This window comes from Myxocyprinus asiaticus, chromosome 2 (genome assembly GCF_019703515.2).
Source record: "Myxocyprinus asiaticus isolate MX2 ecotype Aquarium Trade chromosome 2, UBuf_Myxa_2, whole genome shotgun sequence".
Taxonomy (NCBI): Eukaryota; Metazoa; Chordata; class Actinopteri; order Cypriniformes; family Catostomidae; genus Myxocyprinus; species Myxocyprinus asiaticus.
The window spans coordinates 61,612,062-61,636,809 of NC_059345.1; the positions used below are offsets into that span (position 1 = coordinate 61,612,062).

Here is a 24,748-nt window from a genome sequence, read left to right on the forward strand (position 1 = left end):
TATTTTAATGCTCAGCATTTGACTGGTACTAAACAGTACTGATGTTTATTTAGCTATTTATTTTTATTTCAATGCACACCATTTGACTGATGCTAAACATACAGTACTGATGTTTATTAAGCTATTTATTTTATTTTTATGTATTCTTTATTTTAATGGTCAGCAATTGACTGATTCTAAACAGTACTGATGTTTATTTAGCTATTTATTTTATTTTTATTTATTCATTATTTTAATGGTCAGCATTTGACTGATACTAAACATACAGTACTGATGTTTATTTAGCTATTTATTGTATTTTTATTTATTCTTTATTTTCATGGTCAGCATTTGACATACTAAACAGTACTGATGTTTATTTAGCTATTTATTTTTATTTATTTATTTTAATGCTCAGCATTTGACAGACCAGTACTGTTTAGCATGTTTGTTTTGCTATTTTTTTTTTAATTTATTCTTTATTTTAATGGCCAGCATTTGACTGATACTAAACAGTACTGCTGTTTATTTAGCTATTTATTGTATTTTTATTTATTTTTTATTTAAATGGTCAGCCGTTGACTGATACTAAACATACAGTACTGATGTTTATTAAGCTATTTATTGTATTTTTATTTATTCTTTATTTTCTCAGTGTTCATTTTTAGAATTAGTTGACAATGTATAATAATGTTAAATATTCTTTGATAAAAATATTTAAGAAAGCAGCCTTCTGAGTACCTTTGCATAGTCATATCAGTGTAAAATTGGTGAAAAATCCACATAGAAAAGGTCTGTTTTCATTCTAGCTAAAAAATTAACTATATCGGCCACCATATCGGTAATCAGTGAATTTTCCCTCTCTAAAATCGGTATAGGTCTCAAAAATCCCATATCGGTCGGGCTCTAATATAAACGTTTCAAGCATCTTATATTGTGAAGTACGTCAAGAAATTTGTAAAGAAAAAAACACGGATTTTACTTTTTATCTAATTGTCTGGCATTTGTTTCCCCATACAGACCAGTCCTCTCCTCTCCTTCAGCCTCCAAGATAGATTCTCTCAGGAGTAAGGTTGAACTGCTGAAGTTGCCGTTGACTCTGTCATCCAAATCAATCTCAGAGCGCAAGACTCAGCTGGGCAGAACCACAGAACGCTCCAGGGGTGGAGCTGGGGTCCACAAGCCCCGCCCATCGGCCCCAGACATGGACAACGAGTCCCAGTACTCGGGCTATTCCTACAAGTCTTCCCATTCACGCAGTTCTCGCAAGCACAGGTACACGCAAACATGTATTCTCTTATTGCATGACTCTCAGGAATGCTTCATTAAAATACAATGGTATCCCTCCCATTTTTGGCAGATTTTTGTATATTGACTGACAAACTGTATTATTGAAGTTAGGCCTGTCGCAATTATTAATAATTGTCCGATTATTTGATCTAACTGCAGTTATTTAAGAGAACAGCGATTATTGTGCACTTCAAAGTCTGAATAAGGGAATTTTAAGCGAATAAATAAATGCCATGAAAGGCACAATTGTGTGTCTACTGAATATTGACCATCTGACTAAGCCACACCACGGACCGCACTCAGATCAGCTCCTGAAGAGCCTGTAAAGATTAACCTCTCTTAAAGCGCTGTGATGCATGCGCTGTGATCGCACCAAAAATATTAACAAGGATGTTAATAGTGAACGCAAAGCGCTCCAGTTTCACTTTAATTTAACTATTGTGTAATGGCAAATGTTCTTTGTCATTGTGGGTTCAATAATACAGTTTGCGTGTATTCGTGGATTTATGAAATAATTGTATCTTTAAAAACGAGATCATCAGTGTATTAAGATTTAGGTACATATTATTTATTATACATGTTGTCTGCCATGCAGATAGAAAATAAATCAGGCATCGTATAGATCGGAAAGTTCTCAAGTAGAATACAACGAATGTTGTGTCACTTACATACCAAATATATATCGAGGAAAAAGCCCCCAAAAAAAGAACAAAGTTCATAAGTTGTAAACATGTGTATCTTGTGATATGATGCTTAGTTCTTAAAATAATCTCGGAGAAAATGCAACGCTACCTCATACCTTTTTTGTCATCCTGGGGGACGGTCTCTGGTTACAAAGCAGACCAATCACACCTGTTGTGGTCTGTGTCGTGGCAATGCACTGTTTCATTTTTGAAGAGGTGCACGTCAGGCTATACTGTAGGCTATGGCGTAGGTTAGATGCAAAATTAGGGCTGGGCGATAAAACGATCTCAATATTTATCGCAATAAAAAAATCCACTATATTAATGAAAAGCTTTTGAGTAATTTCCGATACATACAGGGTTCGTACAAGGCACCTGAAGTACTTGAATTTGGCTTTTTCAAATGTAAGTCTTGAAAATAGGCATTTTTACCAAGAGGTGCTTAAAAAGTGCTTGAATTATAGAAAACCATTAAATATGTTGCTTGAATCATTTAATAAATTAATGTATTTATTTATTTTCGGAAAAACACGACAACACGCTGTTACAGCCAAACAACACATCCCCCTCTTCCTGCTTCTTGCTCTCACACAAGGCTCGTGTCGTGAATCATGGAGAATAAAGGATTTCTTTGAATATTTTTTTGCATACTTCTCTCTGTGTGCTGTATGCTTCTTATTCAGAACCGCTTAAAAAAAATAAAAAATACCAGATGATTTTCATGATTGTCGGTTTCGTTAATGGTTCAAAAACATACTGTACATTTTTCTGCTGGTGCAGACGAAACCCCGTAATAACACACTGTGACAGTCATGTTTGGGAGAGTAATGGATTACTTGTAACGGCATTAGGTAATCAGGATACAACCATTAGGTAACTGTAATCCATTACAGTTACATAAAACCCCATCGAGATTAGTTACATTTTCCAAAAATTGGGATTACTGTCAGGATTACAAGTTTTAATTTCTGACAAAAGAAATAGTGAATTTTCCTGACAAAGTGATACAGACAGCTGTTTGTTTAGAGTGAGAGATGGTTTAGATGCATGTTCTCTTCGGGTTCTCTCTCATGACTCACTTGAGTCAGGAGTGCCTCCTACTGTACTCTGCTCTTGAGGCAAACAACTGATTCATCACGCTGGCCGCAGAAGAACATGCATTATTTTCTTGGAAATTTCGAAACAACTTAAAAGTTCAGTGGAATTTTTGCCTTCTCACTGTGAAGATGCTCTTATCCAAGGACCTGTGAACTTATAAGAGCCACACAGAAATCACATTAGCTAGGTTAGCTAACATTAGTTAATATTAAAATGTGTTAAAATGAGTTAGCCTTAGTGCTCAAAGAAATCCGTGGCCCTCATCATTTGGCGGGAGCAGGAATAGCTGCCAATGCTGACACGATTTGCACATCATTGCTGTCACGGCATAGAAATCCCCTACTATATTAGCCAGGACGTCCTGTGTGTTGTTCCGTTCCGTATTGAAGCTGAAAAAATGACCCTTCCCCAGCTGAACGGTACCTAACCCTTCATCATTTAAGAAAAAATAAGTTCTGAATACAACAACAATACAAAGATCAAAGCTTGCCATGACTTTCTCTCCTTTTTCACCTCTCATGATTTTGCATCCCTGATCCTTATTAACAAATACAAATTGTGCACATAAATACCAAATTAATTGAAAATGTGTTTTAAGTTCATAGGAAAGAAAGTTGAATGCATAATTTCTCTGATTTTGAATAATTATCATTGAGAACAGTTTAAATGTCTGGGTGAGGGAGACATTCTGGCAAATGTAACATGTTCAACACTTATAGTAATTAGGAATAAGTAATTGAAAAGACACATTAAAAGTTTAAATCTGTTTTGATCATTCTTTAAAACTAGATTTTGTTTTATTTTTGGAATTAAAACTTTTTTGCCCCTTTAAAATCCTCCTTAAACATCAACATAGAAATCATAAACCGTTAGCTGGTGATGTTTGACTTTGGATCATGAGCAAGCAGAGGAAAGACACTCTCCAGCATCTAATTATGACAATAATGACGATGATGATGATGATAATGTGTGATCTACCTATTGAATACAGTCTGAAGTTAATGAATAGTGCAAATTACAATTGCCTATACACACTAACTGCAGTACATGGTAGAATTGCGACCAGTAGAGTTAAATTGATGAACAAATGATTCTTATGAGCCGGTTCTTTTTAACCATTTGGGCAGAGGTCCAGACCACTGCTGAAGCACATAGATGGCGCTGTCACGTGGGACCTGTTTCTTTTGGCAGCACTGTTCAGAATGTGCAAATCACAATCAATTGTTACCGGAGGATTAAAAAAAAATATTTGATAGATACTGCTGTGGCAGATTTAACAAGTATGAATCCTTGCAACTTTCAGTTTTAATTAAGAATTACTCTCCAGAGTGAAAAAATTTGATGTAAAACGTTCTGAGATTTGAATGCAGATCAATGGAGGATTCAGTTTTTTGAGCCGTCTAGCGCCCCCTTGTGTAAAGAAAGCTTTGTGTCTCACAAAACAGGTTATTTCTGACATTTGTGTCAATATCAAAATATGTAGACAAACATGTCCCTTGACTTTTTTTAGTCATGAAAAAGCTTTCAAATAGCAAATTTTTTTTTATTTAAATTAAAAGGTATCATTCTATAACCTAACCTTTAATGATATGAAATGGCTTGACACTGTTTTGCAAATTTTTTAGAAAGTATATATGAAATTGTCAATTGCCTGAAAAAAATATTTGTCCCCTTCATCTGGTACACCACTTCTATGACATTTAAAGTAAAAAAAAATTTTTGAGGCCAAAAAAAGCTAAACAAAATTATTATTAATAATTTAAAAAGAATATTTGTCCTTTGATTTCATGGCATTGGTGTTATCAATGTTTAAACCTTTTTTTTTTAAATACAAAAGGTTGTGGAAAAGAATTTAAGGTCAAAGTTCAGAGGCTGCTTAAATATACATATAGTGATTTTTCCCAGCATGATAAGTTATTAATTCACATTTTAACTGTAATATTTTCACATACAAAAATGTGGTGTTCTAACCCATTTAACCCTAATTAGTGTTAACTTGCTTCATTAGTGAAACAAAATTAAATAATAAAAGAAAGAACAACAGCCAAGTTGTCCTTTATGAATAAAAATGTCAACATGTTATAAAATGTTTACCCTCAGCGTTTATAGGCAAAAACTGAACTAAATGGAAAAGTTCAATATTTTGTAAGTTGGAAAGTCAATTTTTTTTCAGTTCCTCACATAAATCTGTTGTGTGACTTTAGAAAACATGCAACACAGCACGAGTCATATGGACTACTGTTTACAGACCCAGTTATTCACTTTTGTTGGAAAGCAAAGTTCGTTTTAAGAGAGCACGCTACAATTGCACATCAATTTCGTCATGAATTAATCAAGAATTGTTACTGTGAGAATGTGTAGTTAAAGATGCACATTGAGATATGTTATACTTGTAATAAGTGGTGTTTTATATAAATAAATTAAATTAATAAAATATTTTTATTTAAAATGAACAAATAAAGAATTTGTTTTAATGACATCTCGAGCATAGTCCTTGAAAACAAATAAAAATGTGCTTAAAAGTCCTTGAAATTAACTTTGAAACATCTCTACGAACCCTGTATTTAGCCTGTGTTCTACATCTAGACGATCAGGTGCGTGTCGCTAAAAACACAAGCAGTTCGGCTTTCTCAGACTGTATGAAGTTACTAACGTTAGCTGCCTTGCTAACAATTAGGCTATGCCAATCACTGCGGTCCGGACCCCGGATTGATTCCATCCGGACCACAAGACATCATGATGACGGTTGCTCCCCCTCATCTTCTCTAGTGAGTAGTGTGACAAAACAACAGTGCTGTGTACACCAGATCTGATCTTTCTGCGCTGTATTCTTGAATATTTTTCTCTAGAACCGAACACACTTTATTTATGCCTTGTCCCGCTCTGCACACGTTGCCTCTTTTCCCCGTATGCGAGTAGACATGAGATGCCGCATAAGTTAGCGTGGTTCCAGAGCACCTTTAGACCATACAGTTTTTTACTTCTAATTGTAGCTTTATTAATCAGCATGTTATGAGTCTTTAATAATAACCATTATGATGTCATTTTGAATTTTGAGTTTGTATTGGTGGTTCATAACAGCTCGCCAGTGCAAACTGTTTAGGAAAACTTGATACTGGCTAATAAACACTTTCTTACTGCCATTGGCCCACGTCATTGGTAGGTATATCCAAGAGCAACATGAACAGACTGGCGTGCAGTGGTGGAAAGAGTACTGATTTTTTTTTTTTTACTCAAGTAAAAAAGTACTGAAGGAATAATTCACTTGAGTACAAGTAGATCTACTGAGAAATATTATGACTCAAGTAAGAGTAAATAAGTAGTTTGCCGAAAAACTACTCAAGTAATTACGTTACAATTTATTTTATGAAAATTATATTATATATAGTATATATGCTTCCATTTTTAGAGCACAAAGACATTTTTGTTCTTGAAAGAAATTGATGCTTCCTTTCACCAAGGATTCATTCAATTGATAAAAAATACTGCCAAAATCATGAATTGCAAATTATTATTACGGTTTGAAATAATTGTTTTAAGTGGTATTTATTCCATTTTTTCTTTACCTGTGATGGCAAACATATACTGTGTCACCTATTTCTTACAAAAGCATTCTAAAATGCTAATTTGGTACTCAAGAAAATTGAAAATGGTTGCGCTAACATGCAGAAATTACAATACAGTGGGTTTTTTCCCCATTTGCTGAGGTATTGAGTTCTTACAAGTTGCTTTACACTTGCTAGTCAAATTTTGGTTTTAAAAATAAGCAAAAACAAACATATTTCTCCTAAAGTCTATTGTTTTAGAGAGTTGAAGGTTATTCCATACATTACTGTTTTGAAAAAAGAATCTCTATCCAAGATAGAGAGGGCAGTGGACGGGCCAGATGCGCAATAAAAAGACAAGTAAATCACAGTCTCTAGTTTGAGAAACAGACTCCTTATAGGTCCTACACTAGCAGCTTCTAAATGTCAAAGACCTGCATTGCTGCAAGAGGATTGTTGGACAAACAGAACATTTTATGAATACAACATTTATTTAAATAGAAATAGCAATTTGTAACATTCTAAATGTCTCTAAACTACATAATGTGCATTGTGACTGAAACACATTCCTATTTCAGGTTTATTCTCATTCACGTATGTCAATTCAAGTATTTTGGGTATTAAGTTAACTTCCTGTACAAAACTAATATAATGCAATATCATAGAGGAGGAAATGTATCCTCTGTGATATTGCAGCAATTATCCAGATATGGAATGAGATGTTTTTAATATTTTTTTTTAATCCCCTTTTCTCCCAATTTGGAATGCCCAATTCCCACTACTTAGTAAGTCCTCGTGGTGGTGCAGTTACTCACCTCAATCCGGGTGGCGGAGGACAAGTCTCAGTTGCCTCCGCTTCTGAGACCATCAATCCGCGCACATCTTATGAGGCTTGTTGTGCATGACACCGCGGAGACTCCACATGTGGAGGCTCATGCTACTCTCCGATCCACGCACAATTTACCACATGCACCATTGAGAACGAGAACAACTAATCGCAATCATGAGGAGGTTACCCCATGTGACTCTACCCTCCCTAGCAACCGGGCCAGGACCTGGCAGGAGTCACTCAGCACACCCTGGATTCGAAGTCAAGACTCCAGGGGTGATAGTCAGCGTCAATACTCGCTGAGCTACCCAGGCCCCCTTGAATGAGATTATTAAGCAAACTGTTATCAAGTCATGTCTACATGCCAACTGAGTAAAATAAAGCAAAAATTAATATTTCACACCATGTTTAGTGAGAGATATGATTGATTCAAACACAAAGTTTTTGTTCTATATATGTATTATTGTATTACAGTTGTAATAATAAAGTCTTAATTAACGTTATGGTTATTTAACATATTGAGATATTATTAAGTAAATTGTAGCATTTGGTTACATTATGTTTTGTGATTTCTCATACCTTCTTTATATAACATCCATACTTTGTGCACTTTTGGCCTCTAGGGGCTTTTCAGACAGATAAACAGCAGCACAGGGCAGGGAAGTACAGTACTGCACCGTGAGCGAGAGTGTTACCCACTAGGACAGTTTATTTTGAACAGGAATTTAACGCGGGAGTACAATACCGAACTGATGCAGATTGATAGAAGCGGAAATGAGCCCGTCTATGCGCGCGATGGTGCGAGGAACCGCACGGCGAGAAAAAAAATAATGTTCAGTGAAATTTCAAAAGAAGATCGCAATGTATGTAATTGTAACTATATCAGATATTATTAATAAAACACTGGAACTCATTGCATGGGCATTTTCTTTGTCCCCATATTTTGAATTTCGGGGATAGTTTTGTTAATTTCGGTGGCATTTTTGCCCCGAGTCCTCGTTAATTTCCGACACTATTGGCATTGTATCTTTCTAAAGTATTTAAAAGTTTGTTTTAGACATATAGTAGCAAGTAAACAAGATATCCCCACATATACACTATATTGCCAAAAGTATTCGCTCACCCATCCAAATAATTGAATTCAGGTGTTCCAATCACTTCCATGGCCACAGGTGTATAAAATGAAGCACCTAGGCATGCAGACTGCTTCTACAAACATTTGTGAAAGAATGGGCCGCTCTCAGGATCTCAGTGAATTCCAGCGTGGTACTGTGATAGGATGCCACCTGTGCAACAAGTCCAGTCGTGAAATTTCCTCGCTACTAAATATTCCACAGTCAACTGTCAGTGGTATTATAACAAAGTAGAAGCGATTGGGAATGACAGCAACTCAGCCACGAAGTTGTAGGCCACGTAAAATGACAGAGCGGGGTCAGCGGGTGCTGAGGCGCATAGTGCGCAGAGGTCGCCAACTTTCTGCAGAGTCAATCGCTACAGACCTCCAAAGTTCATGTGGCCTTCAGATTAGCTCAAGAACAGTGCGTAGAGAGCTTCATGGAATGGGTTTCCATGGCCGAGCAGCTGCATCCAAGCCATACATCACCAAGTGCAATGCAAAGCGTCGGATGCAGTGGTGTAAAGCACGCCGCCACTGGACTCTAGAGCAGTGGAGACGCGTTCTCTGGAGTGACGAATCACGCTTCTCCATCTGGCAGTCTGATGGACAAGTCTGGGTTTGGCGGTTGCCAGGAGAACGGTACTTGTCTGACTGCATTGTGCCAACTGTGAAGTTTGGTGGAGGGGGGATTATGGTGTGGGGTTGTTTTTCAGGAGCTGGGCTTGGCCCCTTAGTTCCAGTGAAAGGAACTCTGAATGCTTCAGCATACCAAGAGATTTTGGACAACTCCATGCTCCCAACTTTGTGGGAAAAGTTTGGGGATGGCCCCTTCCTGTTCCAACATGACTGCGCACCAGTGCACAAATCAAGGTCCATAAAGACATGGATGAGCGAGTTTGGTGTGGAAGAACTTGACTGGCCTGCACAGAGTCCTGACCTCAACCCGATAGAGCACCTTTGGGATGAATTAGAGCGAAGACTGCGAGCCAGGCCTTCTCATCCAACATCAGTGTCTGACCTCACAAATGCGCTTCTGGAAGAATGGTCAAAAATTCCCATAAACACACTCCTAAACCTTGTGGAAAGCCTTCCCAGAAGAGTTGAAGCTGTTATAGCTGCAAAGGGTGGGCCGACGTCATATTAAACCCTATGGATTAAGAATGGGATGTCACTTAAATTCATATGTGTCTGAAGGCAGATGAGCGAATACTTTTGGCAATTTAGTGTATGTCAAACTACATTGTGTTAATGTTCGACACAGTTAAAACATTGCCTTCCTTAAAAACTAGTGAAGTTTGTTCAGTGGTTAAACATGTTCAGACGGTTCCCTCATACCTGACTGAATGGCTTCTTTCCAGAGTAATTTTTTTTTGTTTATTTAGTCTACAAAGGGAATTAAATCTACTCAACACTCTTAAATACTGCTTCACTCATGTGTCGTCTGTAGCCAAAAGCCATTCACACATTTGCCCAAAGTGAGATATGCCTCTTATCATCATTCTTTTGTCTGTATTTAGCCCATTAACACTCTTTCATACACCCATCTTTGCAGTAGTATCAGTGTCATCATAAATTACAATAACAGAGTGTAACTGGTGCATATTATGGCCGGGTATAGCATGTTAGCGCATTAGCACCATGAATGCAGAATGTAAACATGACAAAGTACACATTATATACTGCATATATATTATTTTAAATCATTATCGAGTGATTAAAACAGCATCTTTTACTGATCTCGTGAACTCTTCTCATAGAATGAGGCATGAAGTCATCGGTAACATATATTAATGTCACATTAGTTAAGGTTTTACATGTAGTTTTGTGCGTCCTCATATTAATGCCTCCCACAGCGGTCTGGGCAGTGTCTGAAATGTTATCAAACAGTATACTGTTCAGCTGTTTGGAATTTTTTTTTTTTTTTTTTTTTTTTGGCTCTGAGCAAATAACAAAAAAGAACTTCGCAGTGAGTATACCAGGGCCTTAAGAAGTATGACAATTTGTATGACAGTTAATTGTCATAATCGTAAAAGCAATAAAACAGACAATTAATCATCATAATCGCAATTATTTGTTTGTGACTGATGTCCGACATAGCTGAGTGTGTTTCTTGACTCTTGTATCCAGTAAGTATGGGCACGAGTACTCGGGTACTCGGACATGGCAGCAATGATCGATCATGAAAACGATGATTGGTGGTGATCATGCATGATGTGACTTTTCACTTAATTCGAAATCCAGTGACAATTACCTGACATCTAAACACAAACTTGTCAAAGAAGGAGCTTATTTTTAATTTTGAGATTGATTACGTTGTGATTTTGAGGGGTACATTGATAATCAGAGACGTCTCATAGCACCCGAACTGATATATGCAATGCTATCTTTACAATAATCAAAAGAGAGTGTAATTAACCGTTTTGAACACCTGGCTCTGCAAAACATTTGCTAAACACGTTTTATTATCATGTAATGTAAGAACTTTGACTCGTTAATGGACATTATTTAATAAAAGTGAACGTTTGTCACTGACTGTAAACCTCCCTGCCCTGGGTGGCGTCATGTTTTCATGATGTAACACACACCTGCATCTCGACGAAATGAATGAAGATTTCTGCACGAGTTTCTAAGTTAGATGTCCGATATAAAGTGTCATTCCGTTGCACTTTCCCCAGTTGAAAGGTGGAAATTCAGACTCTCCGAGTTGAATGGAATGCTTCATGAATCACAGCAAACACAATACGGAGCATCGAGGCTTTCCCCACAAGAGAGAACACTTGGACGCACGCACACACACTTACACACACCAGGCAGTATGGCAGTGGACTCAACGCGCTGAAGCAACGCATATACAGCAGGCGAGTGTTTCAAACACTTTGACAGAGCGCAGCTAAATGGAACAGAATGCAGCGTCTTCAAAACTGAACTTCAACTTAACACGCATATTAAAAACGCGATGGTTATGGCGTCTCCTGATAAGCCAAATGTGATTTGAAAATAGACGGTTCAGACAGTCACTAAAATAACTGGTGCACGCTTACAAAGATTACTACGGTAACCTGAAGGAAGAACAGACAGACGAGAGTTCTGCATATTCTTTCCGAGCTGGGCAGTGAATCTTCACATAATGACAAAATATGATGCATTATATTTTGATTATGCAATCTTTTGTACATTTTGTAACATTTTATTTTATAACAGCCATAATGATGAGTAGACAATACACAATGCAGCAGCTATATATATAATAACATGTCTGACAAACGTCTAAAGTTATGAACATGTCATTGCCCCTCAAGTACTCGACGAGTACTCGAGTAATTAGTCGGAGTACTCGAGTAGACAAAATGCCCATCCCTAGTATCCAGGGGTGGTTCTAGGGTCAGTGGACATTTGGGGCTTAGCCCAGACCTCTGTGGATACATGGGGCCATTCTTTGATGAAATATAATACACTTTACATTAGGGATGCAAATTTTGGCTGGCAGCATTAGCTGGTTATCCAATAAGCCATGTATCAAACAAATGGCAAAGGTCTATACTGGCTTAAACAAAACAGGCTCACATAACGTGCATATTTAGCAATAGTTATTACATCAACATTTGAATGAACATCCATAAATTTCCTTATTATATTTTGTAAACAAACTAATTTTGTGGTATAAATCACAAAGTAAAAGTTTTCTGGAAAATCAATAAAAATTGGTTTATATATTAAATAACCATATTATAATGGCTATATTTGGAAATTCCAGTCAGTGAATTAAATTGTTTATAAATGAAAACTAATTATTTTCTCAAAAATAAGAAGTCTTGCATACGCACGCATACATAAAGTGCTGGAAAGGAGCTGCCAGCGCTTCTGTACTTTGGTGTTATATCGATTATGCTGTTATTTGGTGTTATCGATACTGTAGAAAGGCAGATATCATTCATTTATACATATATATTACTTAATATTAAAATATAGGGTTAAAATATTAAAATGTATAAAATGATTTAGTATTAACTTGATACAGAAGCACTTATCATATTGTTGACATCACTACAAGATGATAAGTATTCGGGGCTTTATGGAAAGCATTCTTGGCTTAAGCCCCAGAAGCCTAGCCCTGGCACCACCCATGCTTGTTTTACATTGTGCTTTTTCTTCTCACATTAAATTTTTTTTTAAAACTTATACTAGTATTTCCTGAACCTTTATTAATTTGTGTGGGAAGTAGCTGTATAATAAGTGGGATAAAAGTCTTTGTAAACACCTTTTCATGGGATATTTGTTGCTTATGAGACAATTTTTAAGATCTGTGTCATGTTATATGGCCTAACTTCTCATTTGTTTTGTTGTTTAGGGAAAGGAGAGACAGACATCGCTCTAAAAGCAGAGACAGCAGTAGCAGAGGAGACAAGTCAGTCACCATTCAGGCACCAGGAGAACCCCTGCTAGATGCAGAGTCCACTCGTGGAGATGACAGGGTTGGTACAAACTGTGTAGGATTATTAGAGAGACCATTCAGATGGTCATGGATTCCGTCTGCTGATGCAGATTTACTGCTTCATGCTGTGAAAGTGGATGAGTAATGTTATAGTAAAAGGAATAGTTGACCTAAAAATTAGAATAGGCATTTACTCACATTCATGTCAGTTCAAATCTGTATGACTTTCTTCCATGGAACACAAAAGCTGAATTGAACCCTTTTTTCCACAGTGTGATTACACAAAGTTGGGCTCAGGCATACAAATTTAATGCGTTAATTTCTGCGAGTAATAGTTGGCTGTTTAACATGCTAAAATTAACACAGTTAATGCAGTATCCTTTTTTTTTTTTTTACTTCCTAAACTTCACTAATGTTTTCTCCACTTCCTGTGGCTAAAATTGCCATATAAAAATGTCCAGTAGGTAAACGCTCGACTCGACTGCACATTCTAGCACAGAAACTGATTGTGTGGAGCAACGCATGCTTATTCATCATACGCGACACATAATAAACACGGGAGTGGATTTACTGTACAGAGGATGGAGACTTCATTCGCAAGTGGTGAGTCAGGTGTGGGAGTGCTGCCGTATCTCTTCGCATCACCAGAAAACGCTCACTCACTGTCAAAAGGGAAACTGCGTAAAAGAGACCCAGCGTGTACACGATAGAGACTGAACGGCAGCCAGAATATAATAGTTAGATTTTAAATTCAGCATTCATTTTGTTGTATATCTGTATGTATAGTGTCTAATTAAAGCATTTGCAATGTACACCATTTATCTTGCTGATAAATCTTGATAACATTTTTAATCTGCCCATTTGACCCTATTATCAGGAAAATGCCAGAAGATTTTGCCCAAATTTTAATTACAGCATGTCAACTGATATTATGGCATTTAAACATGTACTTTTATAAAAAAAAAAATAAATAAATAAAAAAAATGATACCTATAAAAATGTGTCACATTAAATCTATTGCTTTCTTTTGTTTTTTATTATTTTTATCCCCTTTTCTTCCCAATTTGGAATGCCCAGTCCCCACTGCTTAGTAGGTCCTCGTGGTGGCGCGGTTACTCACCTTAATCCGGATTGCCTCCACTTCTGAGACCGTCAGTCCGTGCATTTTATAACGTGGCTTGTTGTGCATGACACAGCGGAGACTCCCAGCATGTGGAGGCATATGCTACTCTCCGTGTCCACGCACAACTTATCACGCACCCCATTGAGAGCGAGAACCACTAATCGTGACCACGAGGAGGTTACCCAATGTGACTCTACCCTCCCTAGCAACCGGGCCAGTTTGGTTGCTTAGGAGACCTGGTTAGAGTCACTCGGCACACCCTGGATTTGAACTCGCAAATCCAGTGGTGGTAGTCAGCGTCAATACATGCTGAGCTACCCAGGCTTCCTCACATTAACTCCATTAACTCAATTAAAATCAATGATGACTAACCAATTTCTTGCGAGTTTTTTGAGACAAAGTATAAAGGAAATATATTTATAATTATATTTTAATGTTTGTTTTAATGTAGCATGATTAATTGCAATTAATCACAGAACAATTTTTAATTGATTCACAGCCCTAGTATAAAGTGTATACAGTGCTGTATACAGGGTTGGGAGGGTTACTTTTGAAATGTATTCCACTACAGATTACATGCTGTAAAATGTAATTTGTAATGTATTCTGTAAGATTACTCAAGGTCAGTAACGTATTCTAAATAATTTGGATTACTTCTTCAGCACTGGTAGGTTTTTTTTCACTTGTTTTGACTATAAAAACTCTGCCAGTACAGTAAGACAAAATACACATGTTAAAAATATATTCTCTGCAAAACCTAAATATCTTATGCAGTGTTGTTTCTAAAACAAGATAAATCAAATTGATTTTGTTTTAAGGATTTTTAGATATTTTTACAGTAAAACAATAAAAAAAATATATTATCAAGAATACGATTTTTGCCCTAATATCAAAGGTCTTACTAGAAAAAAAGAAATTATGATCCAACATGAATTATCTTGATAAAAAAATATGATCATGCCTTGTAACATGTGCATGTAAAATGGCTAGAAATAGCATTTTAGCTCAGCGTAAAGCTGACAGTTTACACAAGATTTCTTTCTTTCTTTCTGCTCCAAACTTACTTCAAACTTACTTCTCTGTCTGCTCGTATGAATGTAACACATCATAAGAAAGTGTTTCACTGCTGTTCAAATGCACTTTGGATCACATCATTTATATGTATAAATGTTTTCCATCTGAAAGGACTAAATATTAAATGAAACAAATGACAATAAAATGCAAAGTAATCTCTTCAGTAATCAAAATAATTCTAATTACCTATTATTTAAATTGTAGCTGTAGTGGAATACAGTTACTTATATTTTGTATTTTAAATATGTAATCCCATTACATGTATTCTGTTACTCCCCAACCCTGGCTGTACATACATGTATGGAGTAGAGGTAAACCAATAAATTGGTTTTACCGATTAATCTGTGCCGATTGTTGCTTTTTGGAACTATTGTTTATCGACAAAAATCTATGCCGGTAGTTGCCGATATTTTTTTATTATTTCTCTGCACTCCTCTGATAATTACGTTTTTTAAATTGAAGTGAGGGCATGCAAAGAAAAATGTGACTGTATGGAAATGTCCCTCGTCAGCACATACATCGTCTCCACATAAATTGTGAATAAAGAGAATAATATATAGGCTAAATAAAACTTAATTTGGCAAGTATAAAATATAGAGCATTGTAACAGAGCCAAGTCTCAAGTAATTTAAAAATAAGAGTACCCGGTGTGTTTCAGGCTTGTTTTGTGTTAAAAGTCCCAGGTTTTGAACCCAGTCTTTTCTTTTTTTTCTGATTATTATTGGGATTTTGGTTGAAAAATAAACTACACCTGGGATTTTATTCATTTTGTACTCTGGCCTCTATGTCTGTGCCAACAAAGAAAATGTTCTAACATTCTATGAATCTATTTTAAAAATTATTGGCTGATTAATTGGTTATCTGCGTTTTCCACCGCCTTAGTTAACGTATCGGCAAAATCCACTATCGTTCAAACTCTAGTATGGAGTAATCCATACATCAAGCACTCCAGAAGCATTTCATCTTTGCGCATTCTTCGCATTCTGTAAAATTACACCTTAAATGCATGCCATGGCCATAGTTTGCATCTCAGTCCTACTTTTTACAATACTTTTGTGATGTTCTTTTGTGATTTTGGAGCTTTATAGCCTCAACCTTTATTATATATATGAGAGTGGCCAGGATACAGGGTTCAAGTAACAAGAGTGTGAGTAAAGAGAGAATTTTCATTTTTGTGTCAACTACTCACCCAATTTTATCAATAAAATGTTATCAAATAATGATTTTAAAATAATTTTTACCATTGGGATACGTCAAGATGGTGAACTTGTTAATGTCACTCTTTTACTCTCACTCATACTCGCTCTCTCTTCGTTGTCCCTCAGGATGATAACTGGGGCGAGACCACCACCGTTGTCACAGGAACTTCTGAGCACAGCGTCTCAAATGAGGACCTCACTCGGGCCTCTAAAGAACTGGAGGACTCCTCGCCCTTGGAGTGTCGTCGTTTCGCTGGGCCAATCCTGAGTGGCATTTTGGGTCTCTTTGCTCTTCTGACGCCCCTCGCCTTCCTCCTGTTGCCTCAGCTGCTATGGCGTGATTCGCTAGAGCCCTGCGGGACCCCGTGCGAGGGTCTTTATGTCTCCCTCGCCTTCAAACTCCTCGTCCTCCTAATCTCCTCCTGGGCTCTGTTCCTCCGCCCCTCTCGCGCCACGCTCCCACGCTTCTTTGTGTTCCGCTGCCTCCTGATGGCACTGGTGTTCCTTTTTGTGGCGTCCTATTGGCTTTTCTATGGGGTGAGGGTGCTGGAGCCGAGAGAGCGAGATTATAGGGGCATTGTGGGATATGCGGTGTCGCTGGTGGACGCGCTGTTGTTTATTCAGTATTTGGCACTAGTGCTTCTAGAAGTGAGGCACCTCAGGCCGGCCTTTTGCCTCAAAGTGGTGCGCACCACGGATGGCGCTAGCCGCTTCTACAATGTGGGCCACCTTAGGTAAGTTGGTATATCTGTTGGTGTCATAGTTTAGGGCTGTGTGTTTTGGAAAATGAATTTCATTAACGCTTAGTTGACGCTAAAGGTGTAACGATTCACTCGTTTTCTCGATGGATAGATTACCAATCCTGCCAATTCAAATACATTGATCCTGAAGTAATATTTTAAAATCGTTGTGTCGAATTTAGTTACATGTGCGATTTAATGGAAGAAAGAATATAATCCATGAAAGACATTTTAAACTTGACACTTATATACCTTTACAACATTCTACCTCTTACCCGTTAGGCTAACACTTATAATTGTGGTTTTGTTTTTCTTTATTATCATTAATCATTGGGTGATTTAACTTGTCCTGCTGCTTCTAAACTGAGAAGCATATGGTTTTATTTTAATAAAATACAGGAAATTTAATTAGACTATCTGATTAATCGGAGAAATAATCAAAGATTAGTCGGTTTTCGTAATAACTTTTGGTTGCAGCCCTATACTAGACACCTGCACAATCTCTTTGTTGTTATAATTAACTTATTTAGTTGGTGCAAATAGTTAATATTAAACTTTACCATTCAATTTTAAATGAGTTTAATAAATACTGTTTTTTGGATCATAAATCTTAGTTAAGTTGTTTGTAACTGTTTTTTTATTTTTTTTATTTTATTTATTTTTATCTGCTTTTCTCCCAATTTGGAATGCCCAGTTCCCACTACTTAGTAGGTCCTCGTGGTGGCGCGGTTACTCGCCTCGATCCGGGTGGCGGAGGACAAGTCCCAGTTGCCTCCGCTTCTGAGACCCTCAATCTGCACATCTTATCACATAGCTCGTTGTGCATGACACCGCGAGACTCCCAGCACGCGATCCACACACAACTTACCATGCACCCCATTGAGAGCGAGAACCACTAATCGCGACCACAAGGTGGTTACCCCATGTGACTACCCTCCCTAGCAACCGGCCAATTTGGTTGCTTAGGAGACCTGGCTGGAGTCACTCTGGATTCTAACTCACGACTCCAGGGGTGGTAGTCAGCGTCAACACTCGCTGTGCTACCCAGGCCCCCATTTGTAACTGTTTCTTGATGTTTTACTTTTCTTTTTGGTATGCAGTTGTTTACACTTTGAATGTTATTTTGCAAGATTCTGATAATTTTGAAGCTTACCTAAGAGCCTTCTCTTTGTATTTGAATCAAAATGAGTTGATAATGGAGACTATAACCGGACTAAAGCTGTAAATAAGGCAATGGTGTCAAAAAAGATTGTGAAGTTGTTGACAGCAGAACTTGTGTGTTTTGTTCTCAGTATCCAGCGGGCAGCAGTGTGGGTCCTCGATCACTACTATACCGATTTCTCTGTTTACAACCCTGCTTTACTCAACCTACCCAAGTCTATCCTGTCTAAAAAGATGTCTGGATTCAAGGTGTACTCACTGGGAGAAGGTACATAACTCCTTTCTCATAATCTTTTACCATTTAAATGTGCTCTCAGTAATTTTTTTGAATGTCGAAGTGGCTTACACTGACACCTAGTGGCCTGGATGCTGCATCATTCAAACACAGTAGTTTCCAGTTACCAATGCCATTTTAGAAATTCACTATGCACAGTGAACCAGGATTAATTTAATCCACAAATGAAAGTGTCCAATACCAGGGCAGTAACAGAGATTAAGCAAGAAGTATTCAGCTGGTCATGTGATGCTAACATGGCTACTTCCATGAGGCGCCCCTGCTCCATGTAGAATAAAATAACTTTTATAAGGTTACTGATATGACTGAACTCTTCATCTCACATGAGTGGTCAGAATTTTATACTTATGTTTCAAAATTACTATTCATTTCTTTAGAAGTAAAACTTTTTAAATTAGGAAAAAATTACTGTGAACCTTTAAGTTGGTTTTGTGCATTTTGTTATGCTTTGGTTCTGTTTTTAAAAGTATTTTTTTGGCTTGCTTTCTCTCTCTCTTTTCTTGGTATACTTCTCAAAATGTATCTTTCAAGCTGATAAAAACAATTCAAAGCACTAATTGTTAGATTTATGTGCAAATTTCCCAGTGGTTCTTATTTGGTTTGTTTATTGTTCCTCCCCAGAGAACAGCACCAATAACTCGACTGGTCAGTCTCGTGCAATGATCGCTGCCGCTGCACGCAGAAGAGACAACTCTCATAATGAGTACTACTATGAAGAGGCAGAGATGGACCGCAGAATTCGAAAGCGCAAGGCCAGGTAAGAGTCCTGAAAAACATTTGAAGTATTTCTTGATAAAGGAGTATGAATTTAATGAAACCTGTCAAGAAATTTTACCGCAAAATCATCAAATCTTCATAAAATTCTGCTTGAAAAAAATTAAGAATATTTTTTAGACTTTTGCAATTTGTGTTGTTACTATCAGAATTATCCTACTTCCACTTCTGAAGTGGTAATTACGAGTACGTCATGTTCAAGTGCTTTGTTGTCGGAAAGAACAGGAAGCATGGACAACGCCAGGATCATTCATACATATTTCTTGAGGAACTTTTATTCTGACACCATAATACATATACGCAGTTAGCTTGCTGACTATAATGGAATTTGGTCAAATACAAGCTATTTTCACGGTGTAAAAATGTATAACATGCATAGAATGGTTGCTGATATACATAAATGAATATGACCAGCTCTGTATTTAGAAAAATTAACAAGACTTGTCATGCAAAACAGAAACTGTACTCTCCACTGCCATGTTGAAAGTTTAGGACTCCTCCCATCTCGGAAACTCGGGTATCAAAATTATCTCTGAGTTTCCCAGCCGTAATTACGACTTGAGGAGTCTTTCATGTGCAACTTCCGAGTGGGAAACTCGTATTTACGATAATTCCGATAGCACGTGAAGGCGGCATCATTTCATACCAATTTAGCAGATTTCTATCCCAGTTTTTCTCATTGTTATTAAAAAAAACATCTCATTAGTGTAATACAAATAAGATGAGGATATATTATTTGAATTGCAAAGTTTTTTCAATAAAAATCATTCAATTGGAGTAATTTTTACTGTGCCGAATTGTTATGAAATGTGTGATTCACCCATGCGTGTGTTACCAGGAATTTCCTGATCATCTTAAATTTGATCTTGCTGTTGTGTGGAGCTGCAACTAACAATTATTTTGATAATCGGTTAATATTTAAAATTTTTTTTATTTTTTATTTTATTTTTTATTAATATGATAAAACCATGTATTAACTGTATTTTATTGAAATTTAATTATTCAATACATGATTCGATACTCCCACAATATAAAGCCTGAATAAATAAAAGTTAATTTAGAATGTTTATATATATATATATATATATATATATATATATATATATATATATATATATATATATATATATATATTACTGTTGAAATCAGACATTACATTAGGCATTATCAGGACCATCAAATATATTTCCTCATAGCATTATTATACATTATATTCAGCATTATATAATGTAGTCTAATATTGTACCATCATCTGTAAGCTTTCTCCCGCACAGTGCAGATTCACTCTCACGCTTTAACAGTAAAACATAACATTAAATTGTAGGTAAACTCTCAAGCACATCAAACAGCACAAGCACTCTGTCAATGCACCTGACACAGCAGTTGGTCCACATTAAACTGTATGCTTATGATCTTCTTTGAAGTGTTTATAAAGTGCTCCTGTGCGCCAGAAAAATTTGGTTGTTTTTTCCGCTTTAGCTTATAAACGCATTTTTCGCTACTGTAAAGTAACGTCACTGAGCATCTCCGTGCATGCCACACATTTCTAAATAATCATTAATGAAAATAGTTTTTGCTAATAGTTGTTGAATTTTCTCCTTCTAGACTGGTGGTGGCAGTAGAGGAGGCATTCACACATATCAAAAGGCTTCAGGATGATGAGGCGGCAACGTCGCCCAAGCACCCTCGTGAGGTGATGGACCCTCGGGAGGCAGCACAAGCCATTTTTGCCCCCATGGCACGAGCCATGCAGAAATACCTTCGTACGACACGACAGCAGCCGTACCACAGTATGGAGAGCATCATCGCTCACCTGCAGTTCTGCATTACTCACAACATGACACCCAAGGTGAATGACTTGACAACTTTTGGCTATGGTCGGAATAGGGCTTTATTCTGAATAGCATACCACAATTGTTACCATTTGTATTTATGCAGTATGAATAAGTATATTTCAGAAAATTAATTGAATTCCCAGATGACCTTTTGAAAAACCTACAATCCTACAATGCAATGTTCTTGACCATCCATTTTCAGTATGACAAATGACCAGGAATAAGTACCATCTTGTACTTATTATTTGATTGAACTGTTAAATTTAATTTAAGATATACAATAGTATGTGTTGCTGAAATAACTGAATGCTACTTGCTGTATTCAACATGCAGAGAAGCGAGGTCATGTGACAACATTTTCAATACTGTTGAAAGTGTTTTAAATGTTTTGTTGCACATTGCATACTGTTTTACATTCTGTTAATAAGAAATAGTAGGCAGAGGGACAAACCACATACTGGCAACAGGGTATTGGGCGCCCAAGGCTCATCGACGCACGAGGGCAACGAAGGCTATCACGTCTGTTCCAAACCAACAGAAGGCCTACTGTGGCACAAGTCACAGAAAATTTTGGTTACCGAGAAATGTGTCAACACACAGTGCAATCGCATCCTGCTGCGTCTGGGGCTGCGTAGTGCAGACTGGTCAGAGTGATGACCCCTGTCCACTGTCGAAAGCACCTACAACGGGCACGCAAGCATTGGAACTGGACCTTGGAGCAGTGGAAGACGGTCGCCTGGGTCCGATGAGTCCCATTTTCTTTAAGATCACGTGGACAGCCTTGTACGTATGTGCTGTTTACTTGAGTAAGTGATGGCACCAGGATGCACTATGGGAAGACGACAAGCCAGTGGAGGAAGTGTGATGCTCTGGGCAATGTTCTGCTGGGAAACCCTGGGTCCGGCCATTCATGTGGATGTCAATTTGACACGTGCCACCTGCCTAAACATCATTGCAGACCAGGTACACCCCTTCATGGCAATGGTATTCCCTGATGGCAGTGGCCTCTTTCAGCAGGACAGTGCATCTTGCCACACTGCACACATTGTTTGTGAATAGTTTGAGGAACATGATGAAGAGTTCAAGGTGTTGCCCTGGCCTCCAAATTCCCCAGATCTCAATCCGATTGAGCATCTGTGGGATGTGCTGGGCCAACAAGTCCGATCCATGGCGACTCCACCTTGCAACTTACAGGACTTGAAGGATCTGCTGTTAATGTCTTGGTGCCAGATACCACAGGACACGTTCAGGGGTCTTGTAGAGTCCATGCCTCGGTGGGTCGATGGGGTTTTGCCGGCACATGGAGGACCAACAGCATATGAGGGAGGTGGTCATAATGTTTTGGCTCATCGGTGTGTAGCGATACGCATGTTGCAATTCAACTGCCCCAAATGCGTGTGAGAAACCCAGCGTCTCAGTAAGAGAAACAGGGAATCATGTGGGCTTAGGGTTAGTCTCTCTTGTGCCTCATAGAAGTGGCTCTGAACCCAGTGAGAAATGTTTGAGCATATTCAGACGACCAGCTATTTTTTAACTAATTGAAAAAAAGAATTGCTTTGAGGAGCAGAAGCGCGTGCAAATAAACTGTTTCCATGACCTTAATACGGATTTTGAATTGTATGCCAAAATCTAGAAAATCTAGGTTTTCTTAAGCAAGAATGTTACATTTGCATAATAATAGTTGGATGTTAAACATTCACATTCCATTCTGAACATAGCCTTTGTTTTCATAGAATATTTTGCTGTCAAGTGTACTTAGACCAACCATTAATCCTCTTTTTATTAAATAAATGTATATTTTATGTTTCTTTATTTGAATCGGTTAGCACTGTGTATAACATGTTCTTGCATATGTAACATTTACATAAAATTTAAACATAAATCTCTCCATCTATCCATCAGGCTTTTCTCGAGCGATACCTCACCCCTGGCCCAACAATGCAGTACCAGCGAGAGAATGGTAGAGGGCGCCAGTGGACTCTGGTGAGCGAGGAGCCCGTGACGTCAGCGCTGCGTCAGGGACTGGTGTTCTCCCTCCGTCGTCTTGATTTCGCTCTGGTTGTCACAGTGACACCCCTCCCTTTCCTCAACCTAGGGGAGGAGTTTATCGATCCCAAGAGCCACAAGTTCGTGATGCGGCTTCAGTCGGAAACCTCTGTTTGAGAAAAACAAAAGCGTGGTGAGAATGACAGCAAGAGGAAATACAGAGGACTCGAGTGAAGGAGAGACTGAGAACAATCCATAATAAGGGCAGGAGAGAGCAATAGAAAGACGGGGGGGAGAACCACTCTTACTTTTAGATATCACTCACATCTTTTTAAATGACTGTTTGTGCTTTTTTACTTTTAGCGAACAGCCTTCAATCTATGAGACTCACTAACTTTTATGCATTTTAGCTGTGAATAACTTTTTACATGTATCAAATACTATTTTCACATATTGGTCACTACTGGTTTTGAGGGGTTACTGCACAATATAAAACAATTTACAAGCAATTCTAGGCACCATAACACGGATGACTTCAACAGATGAACAAACATGCTACTATTATTTCGAAACACCTGCAGTTCTCACAAACTGTCCTAATAAGTGCGATAAACACTACACATAAATCTCTAAAAGTGTATACAGATCACAAGAGAACAATCAAGTGCTTTATTGTTTTTCTTGCCGTGTAAAACTGGGCATCCAGGTCAGAAGAGCTTGTGAGGTGGATGTTTGTAACTCTCCTATTGCCCTTGAGTTTTGTATCTGTTGTGAATGTTTTAAGACTTTGTATGTATCTTGATTGTTTATTCTAATGATTCAAGGGGCCTTTTTCATCATTTATTTACATTTTTTAGCCAAGTGGATCTGAATACCAGCAATGTTGTTTTCCTTAGAACGCAATTTTGTTCAAAAGGTGGCAAACATGACTTCTATGTGTTTAGTATAAAGTGTAAATCTGTCACATATGACCAATCAAATGTAACCTTTACAGAAAAAACAAAAACAGCCGAGAATGTTATGAATGTGTGCCAAAAGGTTATAATTCTGCCTCCGAGGCCTTTTATTCATGTTGTGACTATGCACACAGAGCTGATTTGATCTGCTGGTCATATCTGAATCCACCTCAGATTTTAGCTGATTTAACTTAAGTCCTCACATCATGTCTTCTCCACAAACTTCACTCTTTCTCCTGATAACAACCTTGAGTCATAGTAGTTTTTTGTCCCTCACTTTTTTTGTACATAACCTTTTATACTTGCGCGTATGTCAGTGAAACAGGAATCTGAAATATTGTTGGTTGTATTATGTTTTTCAAAACTTGCAGTTTTAGTTTTTAATTTTTAGGCCTGATGCATGCACATAGGTGGTGCAGTTTTGTAAAAAAAAAAAAAAAAAATAAACAAAAAAAAAAAACAATCTACTTTATAATATTGAATGAAAGTTAAGCTAATCTTTTTAACTGTTTCCCTTAAAAATATGGTTTGTTTGAAAGATATTTGTAGATTTTGGTTATTGTGTGAAACCTTTGGTAATATTAGAACTAAAATGTTGCAGCTTTTTTAAATAAATGATCGACTCAACTCTG

General features: G+C 37.4%; 1 protein-coding gene across 1 annotated transcript in view; it reads left to right on the forward strand.

Moving 5' to 3' along the window:
* The window catches only part of vangl2 (VANGL planar cell polarity protein 2), a 45,536-nt gene extending 20,788 nt beyond the window's left edge, over nucleotides 1-24,748 (forward strand). Inside the window, exons 2-8 of the mRNA XM_051718980.1 lie at nucleotides 1,000-1,254; nucleotides 12,890-13,013; nucleotides 16,496-17,103; nucleotides 18,402-18,538; nucleotides 19,187-19,322; nucleotides 20,945-21,188; nucleotides 23,077-24,748. Coding sequence (XP_051574940.1) covers nucleotides 1,184-1,254; nucleotides 12,890-13,013; nucleotides 16,496-17,103; nucleotides 18,402-18,538; nucleotides 19,187-19,322; nucleotides 20,945-21,188; nucleotides 23,077-23,337 — 1,581 coding nt within the window. The 5' untranslated portion in view covers nucleotides 1,000-1,183 and the 3' untranslated portion in view covers nucleotides 23,338-24,748. The remainder of the gene's footprint in view (nucleotides 1-999; nucleotides 1,255-12,889; nucleotides 13,014-16,495; nucleotides 17,104-18,401; nucleotides 18,539-19,186; nucleotides 19,323-20,944; nucleotides 21,189-23,076) is intronic.